At 54.7% G+C, this 16419-nt stretch overlaps 1 protein-coding gene across 5 annotated transcripts; it reads left to right on the top strand.

Moving 5' to 3' along the window:
- Window positions 1–115: 115 nt before the first annotated feature.
- Window positions 116–15755, top strand: Slc19a1 (solute carrier family 19 member 1). Of its 5 annotated transcripts, XR_009586710.1 has the most exons (7): window positions 550–640; window positions 5934–6166; window positions 7735–8488; window positions 8710–8899; window positions 10275–10416; window positions 11487–11619; window positions 14852–14973. XR_009586710.1 is itself a non-coding variant. In XM_021630949.2 (6 exons), the coding sequence occupies exons 2-6, from the start codon at window positions 5981–5983 to the stop codon at window positions 15116–15118; spliced, it is 1539 nt and encodes a 512-aa protein (XP_021486624.1). In that variant the 5' UTR covers window positions 116–183; window positions 5934–5980; the 3' UTR covers window positions 15119–15755. The 5 variants fall into 5 exon arrangements, 4 of the variants coding, with proteins under 4 accessions (XP_021486624.1, XP_021486622.1, XP_021486623.1 ...); XM_021630949.2 differs by lacking the exons at window positions 550–640; window positions 11487–11619 and adding an exon at window positions 116–183 and having other exon boundaries at window positions 14852–15755; XM_021630947.2 differs by lacking the exon at window positions 11487–11619 and having other exon boundaries at window positions 14852–15755.
- Window positions 15756–16419: the final 664 nt, after the last annotated feature.

Below are 16419 nucleotides of genomic sequence, written 5' to 3'. Positions count from 1 at the left end.
GTTCTGGGCCTGCTTCACAGGGAAGCGAAGGCAGTGACCCCTGCCCTGCACAAGTGCTCCACCAAAACCCATCAGGAGGAAAGAGGCCGGCTTCGGGGAGCCCCGCCCCGTTCCACCCCACCCCAAGCTGCCAGCAGCCTTCCACCTGCTGAGCCTCAGCCTAGCATCCCTACTGGAAACCGGGTAAGGATTTGTGGGAGTAGGAGGTGGAGGGGGTTGGGGGTGGTCTAAAAACACTTAGGTCAGCCTTCTGTCTCTGTCGATTGAGGTGTGTGTGTGTGTTCCCGAGCTCACGCGCGCCCAGGGGCTCCTTGCACAGCCAAGCGCAGTCCATCGGCGTCCTTAGAACCCAAAGTCGCTGATACCTAAGCGAGGGGCGTGCACAGCTGTCGCGGGCAGTGCAACTCTAGCCCGCATTCCGTGGCTGGCCAATGCCTTGGCCTCTGGACTGCTCTAGCAGGTGGGCACAGGCGGCGTGTTTTCAGACGAGCCCGAAAGAGCCCGCGCAGACTTCTGCAGGCCAGCAGGGGTCAGGGGCGGATCCGGGGAGGGGCCTCGATCCTCGGCGGTCACCTCTGTGCTCCGCGCTGTCAGATCAGGCAGTCTGCTGTGACCTGCGACCCGATCCAGCGCCGGCCGGGTAGGGGCCTCCCAAAGGGGCTCAAGCGGGAAAAGCGGGCTGCGGGGCCCAGGGGACAGGCGAAGAGCAGCTGGGATGGAGGAGGGCGGGGAAGAAGGGACGTTTATAGAGGGGCAGGGGACCGAGAGGGTAGGCTTGGGGAGGAAGTACGGGAGCGGGAACACAGGGAGAGCATACTGAAGGGGGCCTAGAATCTAGAGACGTGCGGGCTGAGGGCGCAGGCTGGCACACGCACAGCGGATTCTCCTCGCCTCGGAGAACCACATGACCCAGGCAGTGACTAATCGTGAAGTGTAGAAGGCGCATGCGGGTGTCGCTGCGGGTGTAGTCAGGTGTCTGCCCCGCCCTCCTGAAGTTCCGCGGCTGCGCCCCGCAGCCCACACGATGGCCACGCCTTCGGAGGCGTGACTAATTTAGGTAACCACGCCCCTCCATGCGGACCTTGGGCCTACGCTTGGGTTTGTGGATGTTGTAGTCTGCGTGTGCGCGACCCTGCAGCCCGGCTGTCGGCTGAACCAGGTACGGGCCTGTGGGGCGCAGAACGGGGGCCACGTATCTAATCTGTGTCTGGGGAGGCGTGGAAGAGTGCAAGGCGCGGTTCTGGTCCTTCCGGCGTCCTCACGATGAAAGCTGGACTCGGGATGAGTTCTACGCTACAGAGTACCAGGGTGACCCTGGTGCGACTGCGGGGCTCCGGGCAGATAGTGCCCGAGAGCCCGTGGAGTGAGTGGAAGGCGCACGCGGGGTCTGCTGGGTAGAAGACCCGCAGAAGTCTTGGGGATGCGTAGGAGCAGTAGGGTGGGTGCGAGACGCGGGCCGGTGTCTGTGGGGTGTCAGGGACCTCAGCTTTAGGAACTAGGCTCCGAGCAACGGTCTGAGTGCTGGCAGGCACCCTGGACACATAGTTGCAGAACCTTCACCAGAGTAATTCCCCAGGCTGCCTCGTAGGACCTCTGAGCGCCATTTCTCTTCTTGTCCTACGTACCTCTGGAACGGAGTTCTTTTGCCTTCGAAGCACCTTCCTCAGGTCAGGAATCACCACGTGCGTCTGCCCCAGCCGCCTTAGAGCACGTGTCACCAGCAAGGAAACCCCACTGCCCACGCCCCGTGCGTGGCGCGACTCCAAGCCTCATTGTTCAGCTCAGAGCTTGTAGGCACCCGGATAACTCTTAACAACTTCCCTTTGGAACAAGTGGTGTCTGGAGCTTGCACAGCTGCCGGCAGCCAATCCTTCCAGCAACTCTCCGACAGGCGTGATTCCCAGGGCTCAGTCCACATTCCCATTGAAAACTCTAGAAGAGCCTTGGTGAATACTCAGGGCATAAAGCATATTCATGATTTATGAATATGAATATTTATGATTTATTCCTCACCCTGTGCCTGTGCCCAGCCCCAAACTTCCTGTCTTCAGTATGCGGGTCGGAACCTAAGCAGGGCAGAAGGGAGTTGTCTTGTGGCTTACAGTTGCTTGCCTGACTGTAAGGAAGTAGCCTGCTGAGGTAGTAGCGGAGCTGAGCTGAGCTCAGCTTTCTTAGTAAGAGCAGCCTGGGCTGTGCCGTGGAGAAGGAGGACGTTGTATCAGAGCTGGACCCGGTGACTGTGTGGGAGTGATGTTACCTCTGTAGAATGGACTGAACTGACAAGGGCAGTCTCTGCCCAGGTAAGAGCCTGGAGCTACCTTGGCATTCATTCCTGAAGGTGCTGAGAATCCAGGCTGAAGGCACCTGCCCCAATCAACGAGAGGCTGTGCCAAACAAGAGCCTGTTTTTCCCTCAGTGACACTGTGGAAGATAGATTTTGAGGAGGACCCCCAACTATGGCGGCTGTCCTGAGTAGCAGCTTTTCCTCTGGTTGGCCTTTGGCTTTCCCAGGAGACACTGGAGTTGTCGGCTCCGGACCTAGAAGTTCTAGGAAGTGTGAATTTCTAAACCCTCAACCCTGAGTCCACCCAGTGCTTGTCAGCGAAACCTGTGGGAGGGTGGCAGAACTGTGCCTGCTGTTCTGGAACTGGGGAGGGCAGGTCTTTGCAAAATGTTTCAAGATGGAGCAGAGGCAGCTGGAGGAGGCCAGAGGGCCAGGCCGTTCCTGTTTCTACCTCCTAGGAGGGTCACTAGGCCTCCTTCCTTAGAAGGAAAGGTTATCATACTATTTGTTCAGAACCAGGCAGTACATCCTGGCTTAGATCAGGGCCAAGCCAGAGGGTGTTCTAGGAGCTTGTGGATTACCAGGAGCCAGTCCCTAATTTCCAGTCCCCAGGTAACCAGGTTTTTCTGTTGAACTGGCATTTATGGTGGAAGGCATGAGCTAGGCAAGGGAAATGCATCAGCTAATGGACTGTAGATTTGGAATGTGGTTATTCTCCCAGAGAATAGGAGATGCCCATGTGTCCCCTGTGAGCACGTACCTGGACCCTCATCCCAGGAGCTTGGGCTAGCCTCCTGAGCCTTATCACTAAGATTGTAGAGCATCTTGTGACATAATCCAGTCCCCTTGAACAGACCAGAGTGCAGAGTGTAGGCTGGGTGGGTGGGCGGGCGGATGGAGTTTTCAGAACCTCAGAGGACAAACAGGAGTCCATTTCCTGCTCCTTGAGCACTAGAAGAGCCACTTGCCCATCTGAGTACTGGTCAGGGTAGGACAGCCCTGCCAGTCAGATAATCCTAGATGTTCATGTCATGTGGGCTCCGGGAGGTCTTCGAGTGGCCCTTCCAGCCGTGGTGGGACACCTGCTGAGGGACTGAAGCCAGATCTTCAGATTGACCCCCGGGCAGGGCCATGATGAACTCTCACTGTGGTGGAAAAGTACAGTTCCCTGGGCGTAGAAGCCTCAGGAGTCGGGGGTGGGGAGGGGGGAGGCTACACATACAGAGTAATGAAAAGTTTGCTTTGTCCTGGTGTCTTACAACTCTCCCTGGATTCCAACAGACACCAAGGGTAGGTGCTGCTCCTACCCCTGGGGATGAACCTTTCAGATGAGGGCCAGCTCCTGGGGTTTCCTAACCTCATACAAGGCACAGAATCTTAGGCTTAGCTGCATTCCTTGCCACCACTTAGCCTGGGGGGTCACTCTAGTTGGGCAAATGCAATTTGCCATGGACAATTGCTCCACCAGGCTAGCTCTAGCAATATGTGTTGGGGAAGGGCCAGCTCTGCCTGCGTCCATCTTGGCCTCTCTGGAGGGGTCAGTGCCACAGCTGGACCACCTGGGTGCCCTGTCCTAACCGGCTGTTTGTGTAGCTCTGAGGAAGTTTTGAAAAGTGAGACTAAGCAAAACAGAGCTCAGAAGTTGGTCCAGCTGAGGTGGTGTAGCCTGTGTTTGTGTTTTCTCCAGCCAGACCCCCTGCCTGTCTGCTTGTTTCCGTTCTCATGAGAATGTGGGTCCTATCCCAGGCCCTGTGGCTTCTGGGACATGTGCTGCCCTAGCATCTTCCAGGACATTCCTTCCTTCTGGACCTCTGGAATTCTGCACCCTGGCTCACCCTTCCTTGCAGCTCCCAACAAGTCAACAAACCCCTGCTTCTTTAGGGACCCAGCTGTTAACCCTGCTTCTCTCTAGTCTCAAGGGACAGGACCTTTTGTTTGTTTGTTTATTGATTTATTTATGTTCTGCCTGCATGTATGCCTGCAAGACAGAAGAGGGCACCAGATCTCATAGATGGTGTGAGCTACCTTGTGGTTGCTGGGAATTGAACTCAGGACCTTTCTCTCCAGCCCTCAGAAACCGGACTTAACAGGAAGGGATCCTGGGAAATCCATGGTGTGCCTGGAGAACATACACTGAGCCTCCTTAAGCCTCTGTGTTACGTAGATCTCAACATAGGGTCCCCAAAGTTCTTACATCCGGGGAGTTTTCTTTGCCCCCTGCTCAGTGTCCAAATTTACAGACACTTCCTGGAGCAGGCTGTCATGAGGAGTGGAGGGGACAGCATAGAGCCTGTTGTAGAGGGCAACATCAGTATGGCTCCCCCTCCACCCTTGGGGCTGCTCTTCACCACACAGCCCCAACCTGTCTTAGCCCCACTAGACCCTGCACTCCAGGAGTGGGCACACTTCTCTCTGGCAGCTCCCTTTTGACTTACACCAGTGTCCCATACAGAAAGCCCGAAACACATGAACCTATGACTAGAGTGGATGTACGAATGAGGCAGGTAACTCGGGTCCTGTTGAGTGAGCACAGATCCTGCCTTTCTGTTAGCAAGGATGATTGGCAGTACCCACCTGTACCAGAGTAGCCTGTGACCAGGACAGAATCATGAGACAGAAACACACTGAGCAGCTTAGTTCTCACACATACCACAAATACTCAAGAGTTCCTTGAGACTGCACGGCGTGAGGTCAGAGGGTCAGCAGCTGGACGGGTCCCCCTGTGACTTGACCTACCCTTGGGAGGAGGTCTGTGGTCCTCTGAACATCAGATCCACCTCCTTCTCAGGCTTTGTCCTAGAGAGAACTGTGGAGTCCCTCAAGTCAGCTCCCCCTCTGTCCTTTAACCCTTCTCGGAGCTTGCTTTGTCTTGCTGGTGGTGGCTGTCAGCTCCTGGAGGACACCTGCCTCTCCCAGTGTCCCTCCTTCCCGTGACAAGTGTCCTTTAGAGCTGCCTTCCCATGCTCTGGGGGGAGTACATGTCAGATGTGTGTACTCGAAGCTGCTCCCACTCACCTTCATGTTGTAGCTTGTGCAGACCAGGTGTCCTAGCCTAGCAAAGCATCTTCCTTTTGCCCTTTCTACACGTAGGATGCCGCTAGAGCAGTAGCTCTCAACAACCAGCTGAGGCCAGCTTTTAAGACCTGTGTGGGTCCACAGGCTGCTAAGACCTTGAAATGAGTCTGAGGTGTTCCCAGCCCTTAATTAATCAAGACAGGGTTTCTCTTTATAGCCTACCTGTCCTGGAACTCATTCTGTAAGCCAGGCTGACCTCAAACTCAGATATCTGCCTGACTCTGCCTCCCTAGTACCAGGATTAAAGGAACACACCATCGCCGCCTGGCTCCAAAACTGAATTTGAAGTGTATTAATTTAATGAAGTAAGGTAATCAGCTAATGTGACTTTGATTAATATGTAAATAGGCCCATATGGCTGAGGCTTTGGTGTGCTTGAAGACTCCTGGAGTCTTCAGTCCTGGCCTGGTCTGAGGGATTGGGCTCCTGGCAGTTCTCAGATAGAGTAGGTTGAAGATTTGGGTCTGGAGCCTGTAGTCACCGAAGGCTAACACTGGGTCTCAACTGAAAGATTGAGAAGGAGGGGTACCTGTGGACACCCTCGCTGAACCAGACTCTCGGCTTTTCCTTCCAGGTGGTGTGTCATCTTTGGTCACCAGGTCCCATGAGGACCTGGGCAACATGGTGCCCACCGGCCAGATGGCAGAAAAGCAGGCAGGCGAAGAGCCCAGGCAGGACCATGAGCTTCAGTCATGGCGGTGCCTAGTGTTCTATCTCTGCTTCTTTGGATTCATGGCACAGTTGCGTCCTGGGGAGAGCTTCATCACACCTTACCTCCTGGAATATCACAACTTCACACAGAAGCAGGCATGTTTGGGGGCTACTCGGAGGGTAGGGGAGCAGCGGCACGGTCTCTGGGGGTTCCGGCTTAGTTTGCTGTATGGCCAGCTGAGGCTGTGGGAGATTGCAGGGGCCAGAGAGAGCCGGTTGGATGGAGGCTTGGTTCCACCCTAACCTCCACCTGCTGCGATGAGCTCACAGAGAGCCTTGGCATTAACCCAGCAAGGTACTTCTTCGTTGGGTTCCATAGCGAGGGATCCTGTGCCTGCCTAGGGACTGAGGAAGAATGCAAATGAAGGAGCGCTGGCTTCTACTGCAAGGCGGCTCATCCGCCGTCCGGGTGAGAAAGCTCGTGCCCAGCCACGCCCCACCTTGCTTGGCACCCGCCACCAGGAGGAACTTAGCTGTTTATGTAAAGGGATTATTGAAGGCATTTCCTTTTTATTCGGCCATGGAGACAGAGGGTCCTATTGAAACTCTGCTAATAAGTTTAAATCCAAGCAGGCATGGAGGTGGTTTATTTTTGAACTTGCACCTCATGTTGTATAAGATAGGGTCAGACAAAGAAGGATGAAGGGTGTTGCCTTTCCTCAATCACTGGTTCGTAGCCTCTTTGCTTTTGGTGAAGGGGTGCTGTCCACCATCACATTTCCAGGAACAAGCTTGCCTATGAGGTTTCCATTATAATACAATTAAAAAACAACAACAACAAAAAAGTCCTTCCCAAGTCGCAGCCAGTAAAGTGAAACTCATCCTGGCCTGGGAGGAGGCCACAGACATGTCTGCCTCCCAGGGCGAGAGCTCAGGAGGCCCATTTGAGCCTCACTGGGATGGAGGATTTCCCTGCAGAGCTTGGGGGTGGGGGCGGGGGCGGTTGGCTGAAGCACCTAGCTTGGCCTGCTCGAATTGCCAGTGGGCCCTGGCACCTCCCTGGGCAGCGAAGAGGAGTCTGAGGCAGTACCTTCTGGCCCTCCCTCCCTGCAGCGGAGAGCTCCTCCTCCATGCGCCACAGCAGGAGCCAGGTGAGGGTAGCTACCGCACCTTAATGAATGCCGTGAAGGTTGGATTCTGCAGGCAGCATGCCCAGTTTGGCCCTGAGGGGTAGGGTAGAGGGATGGCCTTGTCCTTTCCATGGCCTTCCTTCCCTCCCGTGCTCCCCATGCTCACCCCCGTTACCATTCTCTTGCTTTTCCTCCTATAACAAGGACGGAAGAAATCGGTGTCGGTGTTTACTGGCCATTGTGCTGTTTTCTATGTGGGCTTAATTAAGAGGAGTGCAAATCAGAAATCCTGGGGTAAGGTGAGCCACGTGTAATGAACGGTGGCTTCCCCCTTCCTCCCCCCCAGTCGGCCAGCCTTCCGAGAGTTGCACCTAGGGCCTGTAGTTTCTTGGGCTGGAAGACTACCTTGGTTTCTCGATCCTGAGGCTCCCTTGAATTCTGAGCAGCCGGATGTGGACATCTGCAGGGAGGCAGTGGAAGATACATGTAGTGGTCATCAGGGAGAGAGGGGCAAGGCACACTCTCGAGTGCTCACGCTGCTGAGCCCAGCGGAGCAGCTGGAATCCCTAATAACCGGCGCCCGCCCATCCACAGGTGGCCAATGAGATCATCCCAGTGCTGCCCTACTCCCACCTGGCCGTGCTGGTGCCAATCTTCCTGCTCACCGACTACCTGCGGTACAAGCCGGTCCTGGTCCTGCAATGCCTGAGCTTCGTGTGCGTGTGGCTGTTGCTGCTGCTGGGCCGCGCCGTCATCCACATGCAACTCATGGAATTCTTCTACAGCGTCACCATGGCTGCACGCATCGCCTACTCCTCTTACATCTTCTCCCTGGTGCACCCCTCCCGCTACCAGCGCATGGCCAGCTACTCTCGGACAGCGGTGCTGCTGGGAGTCTTCATCAGCTCCGTGTTGGGCCAGGTGCTGGTCACCCTGGGACAAATCCCCCTCAGGATACTCAACTACATCTCCCTGGGCTTTATCGTCTTCAGCCTAGGCCTCTCCCTCTTTCTAAAGCGTCCTAAGCGCAGCCTCTTTTTCAACCGCAGTGCGCTTGTCCACGGAGCTTTGCCCTGTGAGCTGGACCAGATGCACCCGGGCCCTGACCGACCAGAGCCTGGGAAACTAGGGCGTGTGCTGGCCACTTGCAGGGACTCCTTCCTGGTGCGCATGCTAAGGGAACTGGTGCACGATGTGTGGCAACCGCAGCTGCGCCTCTGGTGCCTCTGGTGGATCTTCAACTCTGCAGGCTACTACCTGATCACCTACTATGTACATGTCCTGTGGAAAATAACTGACAGCAGTGTCACCTACAACGGTGCCGTGGATGCCGCCTCCACCCTGCTGAGTATGCACTGGAGGCCTCTTGCCCTTCCCAGCTGGCTCAGGGAGGCCTGTTGTCTGGCCCTACCCCTTGCCCTGGGCTGGACCACCAACAAAGGCTGCCCTATCCCTTGCCCTACCCTGCCTCTGCTCCAGAGCCACCCTAACTCAGCCTGAATCCCTAGCCATCTTTCCCATGGTTCAGCATGCCCAAGCTCAGCCATGACTGATGCCTCTTACCTCCAGGCGCCATCATGTCCTTCTACGCGGGTTTCGTGAAGATTCGCTGGGCTCTGTGGTCAAAGCTGGTCATCGCAGTTGTTATAGCCATCCAGGCTGGGCTGGTTTTCTGTATGTCGGTCGGGAACATCTGGATATGCTACGTGGCTTTCGTGCTTTTCCGTGGGGCCTACCAGTTCCTTGTGCCCATTGCCACGTGAGTGGGATGATATGGGGAGGGGCCTCTGGAAGGTTCTGTCGGGAAGCACGAGGCAGTGTGAGAGGCCCGACCTGTCTAGACACTCTTTGGCTGTGCTTCTCTGGGCCCCGCAACCCCTTAGCTCCCCCAGTTCCATCCCAACTCCTCCAGTCCTTCCTGAACCTCTCTGTAGGGTTGCTGCCCCCCAAACTACCTGAACTTGACCAGCATCCGCCTCCCATCATCTCCTGTTGTCCCCTATCCTCACCTTGGGAACCCTTCTTACACTTCTTTCACTAGCATCTCCTTGCTGCTTCTGGCCTCCTCCCTTTTCTGGACTTGTTCCTACTTGCTCTCCCAGGTCCTCTGAACACTGCTTCAAAGTTGGCGAATACTGCCAGCAGGTGACCTCTCCAGATTGCACTAGCGTGCTTTTCTTGAGACCCTGCCCTGGCTGGAACTGAGGGAGCACACACTATCATGTGTGAAGACACACACGGAGGCATCAAACACACTGCTGGCTGTGTCGGCACATATCTTTCATCCCAGAACTCAGGAGGCAGAGGCAGGCGGAGACCAGCCGGAGAGACCTTGTGAGATGTTGTCTAAAAGAAAATACACGCACAGACATGTACTCCCATCCGCAGACAGACGGCACACACACACCATCCATCACATGGGCACTGACACTGCATGATCCATGTTTACACTGTACGTGGTCACGGATCAGCACATGCTACATATACATATATATCACAGATTCCACACACCATATTCTTTAGCACTTGCACTGTGCTTGATAAAACAAACGTGCTCACACCACACATGGACACGAGCCTTCAGGGGCTTGCCCAGTCTCCACCTCTTCTGGGAAAACTTTGGCCCCTTCCTACCTCCCAGGGCTTCCCAACCCTGCCTCTCTCCCTAGTTGGACTGCCTTCTCGCATTATCTGGTCACTTACTCCTGTTCTCAGTCTTCTGGATCAGTGTCTTTATAGACCTGTCTTGAGCCCCATTCCTGCCCCAGGTCAGCTGCTATTGGTTGGTGGGTGCAGGTTGGGGGGGGGGCAATGGTGTGCTGGTGGGGCTGTGGGTGGGGATCTTGGAGTTCTGTAACTGGGAGCTTAGCTGAGTCTGGTTGATGGGGTTATATGACTTGATACTTTCCTATATCCCCAGGTAGATACAGAAGTCTTCACGGCTCTGTTTGTCGTTGTTGTTCATTTGTTTGTTTAATTAGATGGGCTCTCACTATATAGACCAGACTGGCCTGGGATCACAAGTTCACCTCTTCTGCCTCCTGTGCTGTGATTAATGACATCTGCCTCTGTTCTTTCCCCTGTCCTACTCAGTGAGTTTGATCACAGTATTTTTTTTTTTTTAATCCTCGCAGTTTTCAGATTGCATCTTCCCTGTCTAAAGAGCTCTGTGCATTGGTCTTTGGGATCAACACGTTTCTCGCCACTGCGCTCAAGACATCCATCACACTTATTGTCTCTGACAAGCGGGGTCTGGGCCTCTCGGTTGACTCACAGGTAAGCCCCAACTTCAGTCTGGTGTCTTTGGAGTAGGAAAGCCCATCAGGTGGTCATTTCTGTGTTCCATTCTCAGGGACTACAGACCACAGATCCATTGTCACGTGTAGAGAGTATGGCCCACATTCGGAGCAGGGAGTGAGACCATTGGGACTGGCTTACGTTTCCAGGGGCACCTGATATGGTGAAGTTAGCCACCTTTACCTACCCATGTGCCCCTCCTCTGCTCCTGTCTGGGACAAGGTTGGACTTCTGGGACTTGGAGCCCCTGAGTGTCAAGGCCTCCAAGGTTGGCTGAGTTGCCAGCCGTCTCTGAGGAGTCCTCGCCAGACCTAGTATGTCCTCACCTGGGCCCGTGTCACGGAGCTAATACTGTCACAGCTCCTTACCTTTCGTCTCACGTCCCTGTTTGTGGTTGTCAAGACCTGATGGCCTTAAGTCCAGATTGGATGGTGTCGTAGGTGTTCACGTCCAGAAGGGAGCTAGGCAGAACCCCTTGGTTGGAGTTGGCATCAGCTGGCATTGGCCTGCCGGCCCCTCTTGGGGTGCCCTCAGTTTTCTCACCACAACCAGAGTTTTTCTTGCATCAGAGAAAGCCCCTGACTATTCTATGATGGGGACAGTGTGATGGAGGTACTGGCCAAGGTACCAAATAGGCTTGATAGTCAACACAGAGAGAAGGGTGGTAACAAAGCTCCTGGGTGACTGCCCCCGGGCTATGGCTAGGCAGTCTCCTAAGCAACCTGTGAAAGCCTTTAGTCTTCCTTTAGGTTTCCCTGGGCTGCAGGCCTGCAGGCTGGTGTGTGCCATGAGGGAGTGCTGACCCTCGGTGGGTCGCTAGTTGGTACAGGCCTGTCACTGAAGCTTAGTGTTAAGTCTGGCTGGCCAGCGAGGAGGCAAGCAGAGCCGGTATTGGCAAGCAGAGCCGGTATTGGCGCATGCAGGAACAGCCCACCTCCCTGGGAAGCTGGCTGGTACGATCTGTGGAGTGAGGATGCCAGAGTCTTGCCATTTAAAGACTGAACTAGCCTCTAGCCTGGCAAAGCCCCTCAGTGCATACCCCCCTGCAGGCCGAACCCAGAACCAGCAAGTCTTGCCTGTCCCACTGAATGGTAGATCCAGACCCAGCAGGGTACCTAACTCCTCATCACTGCCCAGCTGCTCTTGGGTACACAGGAGCCTTGGGTTGACTCACAGTACTGGGTAAGGTGAGGTGGGGTTTGGGTGGGCGGGTAAGGTGGGGCGGGGGGTGGGGTGGGCGAGGGAACAGTTCACTGGCCTGAAGGGTACAGGTTGCCCCCAAAGGAAACTGTGTCCTCAGAAGAATAGTGGCTTCTAAAGTGGAGGAGCCCTGTCCAGAGAAACCTAAGGGGGAACCTGATTGGCCCCAGCTATACTGTGTTTAACATGCGATTTGTCATTTAGTCACTGACCTCTAAAGCCACTGTGCTCCCTCTGTCTCCCCCCCCCTTCTCCCTCCATAGCTGCCTCTTGTTCAGCCTTTGGGAGCCAAACGAGTGGAGCCTGAGGGACTCTTTAGAGACTAGTGCTGCTCCCGTGTTCCCCTTCTTGATGCCTGTGCCCCCACCTACCCGGCTCCATCCCAGCTGCCCTGCGAAGGCCCCCTAGTTAGTGAGCCTCAGAGAATTGGGTAGGAGGTTCAGTAGGAAGGAGGCTGGGCCAGCTCTTTCCCAAAGGGCTGGCCACAAGAGAACTTAGGAGTCCTTGGTCAGTCCTGTTCAATGGCAGAGACTATATCCAGGGATCCCCTGAGGGATGAGGGACATTCTGGCTTTAGTTCCTGCTTTAACCAGTCAAATTGCAAGATGTGTACTGATTTTTCTCTGGCCGGTTTTCTTTCAAGCATTGCATTTTGTTCATAGTTGAAAGAGACGAGACACAGGCTTCCGCTTTTCCCTGTCATGCCTCATCCTGTCGGGAGACAGGCCGGGGCAGGAGTCCAGGCAGAGGAAGCAGAGGCAGAGACGACTAAGAACCAGGGTAGAACTAGGGGACTGTGGCTAGGGGCCAGCCTAGATTTGCTGGGTATTTAAATGTGGCTTCATTCACATCCAGTTTAAGAAACCGTGTAGAGATTCGGGGTCCCAGTTCTTTAGCTCAATGTCATTCCCTCAGGGACCTTTGGGATCCTTTCATATCCACAGCCACTCCGTCCCTTAAACGGTGGGTATAGGTGTTCTCTGGAGGTAGCTCCATCCTCCCACGTGTTCTTGGCTTCTCTTCTGGGACAAGGGCAGGTGCCTGGGACAGCTGCTGAGCTTCGGAAGCACTGTGGGCTGTGTTCAGTCCTTGGATTTTACAAGCTCTTTCCCAGATTCTGTGTGAATGCAGGTTTTTAGTTCTCCTGGATGAGAGCCCAGAAGTGGAGCTGTGGGTTCCCAGTGGGGGCCATTGCCATCCCACGAACAGGGTATGCAGAACCCATTTCCCCAGATCTTCATCAGCACTTGATGTTGTTTTTCCTATTAGCCATCCTCCCGGGTTGCTTTAATTTGTGTTTTTGTTTTCCCCTGGATTCACTTGCAAAACCAGAATTTAGTTTGTACTACGCATCTTGTCTATAGAGGCCAGCAGTGGTCTGATGTGTGGCCTCTGTGTGTGCATTACATGACAAGTTACGTGTGGCGTGGAGGCTGCGTCAGTGACCCTCTGCTGTTGACAGGCCGACTGCCCTGACGTTTTGCCCGTATGCCTTCAGAGTCACGTAAGACAGTGTTAATCAATTCCATTTTCACCATCAGACATAACTTAGAAACTACAAGCCAGGTGTGCGGTGAATTCTCAGCACTGGGGGAGCCGAGGCAGGAGGACCATTAGGTAGTTCCAGGCTACCTAAGCTATATTGTGAGCCCATCTTTAAAAAAAAAAAAACAAAAAACAAAAAAACCAAAAACCGGAAGCAAGAACAGAGATCAAGGGATGGGAAGGGCTTGTTTGCCTTGGTCTCCCCTTGTTTCACAGGCCTGCCTTTCATCAATTCCTCTTGGTTGGCTTCTTTGGTCTGACCGTCTCTTTCATCCCTTATTTCTTGTGATACTGTCCGTCTTTCTGTATTTCTGGAGTATTGGTGCTTGCTGGCCCATTTCGTGGTGGTTGCTCTGAAGTTCTTCTGGGGTGATTTCATATGCCTGCTGACTGGCTTTAGTTGTCCAGAGGCCTTGGCGTGAGGTCAGCAGCTTTGGCGTGGTGAGCGCAGCAGGAGTCAAAGGCCTCTCGGTGTTGGTGTGTTGAAGCTAAGGGGTCTAAAGCCTTATCCTCACACCTCTGGCAGGATAGAGTGCCATGCCCTTTGGGTAGAGTAAGACTTCTGTCTCCCATGGCGGCCCCCATGGTGGGTAGGGTATGTAACTTCTGCTCAGTGGCGTAAAGTCAGCGCCGTCCCCTTTGGCGCAGAAGGCAGTGACTACCTCACAACCTCCAGGTGCATGCATGTGGCAGGTCCGGTCACTCCAAATGGTTGCTGCTGACTTGGTGAGGGTAAGACATGGGGTCGCCGTCACAGGGTCGGGTTAAAATTTCTTCCCATGAGTCTTGCCTAGCCCCACCCAAAAGGTCCTCCCCGCTTAGGTCCTTTCAAAGGAACTTGAGTGGCAGATATCTGCTCTCTAGCTGGGCTATATCCGTGAAGGGGGTGGGGGAAGCCCGGCACTTGCCACACCTTTAATGGATCCTGAGGTCTGACTGGCTGACACTGCTCTCCACCCACCCCCAGCAGGCGTTGCCCATAGCATTCAGGGATTTGATTGGCACAGGAGAAAAATGGGAAAAGGATGTCAACTATGCCTTCTTGGTAACCAAAGTCCCTAACGGCCATTTCTGAGTTTGCTTTAAATGTGATCTTTTCTGAAAGGGTCTCAAGGGGCTTCAGGAAGCCCACCTGCCTCCACTGGGACTGCTCCATGTTCTAGAACCTTCATGTACATTTGGAAGTTACCAGGTTCGGCTCTGGGGGGAGACAGATCTGGTCCTTCGGGAAGGGGCATGACCTGTGACTGCCTGGCCCCTCTTGGCCAGTGCTGTGCAGTGCTGGCTCGAGGCCGTGCCCAGTCTTGACTGTAGTCAGGGCCTAGGAGAAGCCCTGGGCCACTGTCCCAGTGCCCTCCTGGCAGCTGTGGAAGCCAGTTCCATGAAAAGAGCCTGAGGACCAGCTCTGGTGGACCACACAGATGCCAAACACATGCTGGGTTCTCTGGGGATCTTTGGGGATATGTTAAGTACCCCTTTTGTGGTTTACTATGCATTGTGAGAAAGAAGGAACGAGCCATCTTGGGGTCTACCCCTGGGCAAGGCTTGTGACTCCTCAGTATCCTCTGGCCATCCAGATGTTGGATGATGAAGAACCTCAGGATTCACTGGGTAGGGCAAAGGTGGGGATGGATGGAAACCTTGAGGTCACTTTAACTCTCTCTTTCAGTTCCTTGTCTACTTCGTGTACTTCCTGGTGCTGTCCATCATCTGCTTTGCGGGAGCCGGGCTGGATGGCTTGAGGTACTGCCGACGAGGTCGCCACCAGCCCCTGCCCTTGGCCCAGGAGCTGAGGAGTCCCTTGGAGAATTCTGTGCAGGTGCTAAGCGGGCAGGACGGAGGCCTAAGGGGACTGCAGCCCTCAGCGCCACAGCTGTTGTCAGAGGACGACAAGGAAGACAGCATGGCAGACTTGAGAGCCGAAGCCAAGGCCTGAACCCATCTTGACCTTCCTAGCCTCGTCTCAGTTTAGCAGGCAGATTCCGGACTCAGGGGCAGCCCTTCCTAGGTGCACTCCATCCTGAACAAAGCTGGGCCTGATGCTGCAGACAAGACTCCCAGTCTATACTGTCTTGAGTTCTAGTGCCCAAGACGTGGGGGGCCCTTCTGTTGTCTCTCAGGGGCCCTCAGGCTACAGGGGCCACCTGCTTTAACTTAGCCTGTGAGGGCTCTAAACCCAGCCTACTTCCTGGCCATAGCCATGGCCAGAGCCTGCTTCGGACAGTCAGGGCAGCCACCTGGCCTGGTGAATGATATGCCAGGCCACTGTGAGCCTGGGTTGCCTATTGCTTGCCAAGAGGAGCCTGTGTTGGGGTCAGCTATGCCCACCAGGCCAGGCTGCCCTCAGCCCGGGGAGGCTCAGAACAAATCATGACTGACCCAAGGGCTATTGGGGCAGCCCAGACCAGCCAAGGCTGACCCTGCAGGGTGCTGGTCCTTCTGTGTGGGGGAGACGCCTGTCTTGGGCTCCTGACTAAGCTGTCACACCTCCATCATCAGAGGTGCTTGTCTGAATGATTATCTGGTCTTTTTTAAACAAAACAAAAACCCTGACATTAAAATGGAGAACTATATTTGGCCTTTCTGTTGTGGAAAGCTGGCGTCGGAAGTCGGAAGGGCACTAGGCACTTTCGTATCTGATGAAGTAGGGGCATGAGCACTTTTTCTGATATTTTAACCATACCCCAGGAGGAGGTTTCTCATTCTGTTGCTGGCCTGGCCTGGTACATACAGCCTGTGGTTGATTGGCCTTAGCCAAAGTGAGGATGCACAATAGGAACTAGGCCTTTGCTGTCTTTGAGTTGAACTCCAGCCCCAGTGCAAGATCTGACACCCATAGGACACGCAAGCAGTATCCCTCTGGGATTGCAGTAGTGGGTAACCAGCTCAGCAGAAAGCAACCAGTTGTGCCTCAGGACCCACCTGCAGGTCATCCTGAGGATCCTGGGCTGAGGAAGAGGCTGGCCTGACACCTAACTAATGTCAGTTAGAGGACATTGGGCCTACTGCATCCACAGCACCCTGAAGCCTTTCTGGGGAGGGCTAGCTCCGTCCCTTCTGGGCTTGGGGATCTTGTAGGACACAAGGCTTGTTCTTTGTCACAGGTAGAGATGGTGTGCAGCCACCCCTGCTGTGCCAGCCCACCCTAACAGTCATGCCTTCTTTGGCACTCAGTGCCACAGATGGGACTTGCTGGTGCTAGAGCCTCTCCCCCCACAGTACCTGCCCACTGTGGCC

Source organism: Meriones unguiculatus, chromosome 16 (genome assembly GCF_030254825.1).
Source record: "Meriones unguiculatus strain TT.TT164.6M chromosome 16, Bangor_MerUng_6.1, whole genome shotgun sequence".
Taxonomy (NCBI): Eukaryota; Metazoa; Chordata; class Mammalia; order Rodentia; family Muridae; genus Meriones; species Meriones unguiculatus.
The sequence above is the reverse complement of the archived record's forward strand: the minus strand, read 5'-3'. Positions and strand labels throughout refer to the sequence as shown.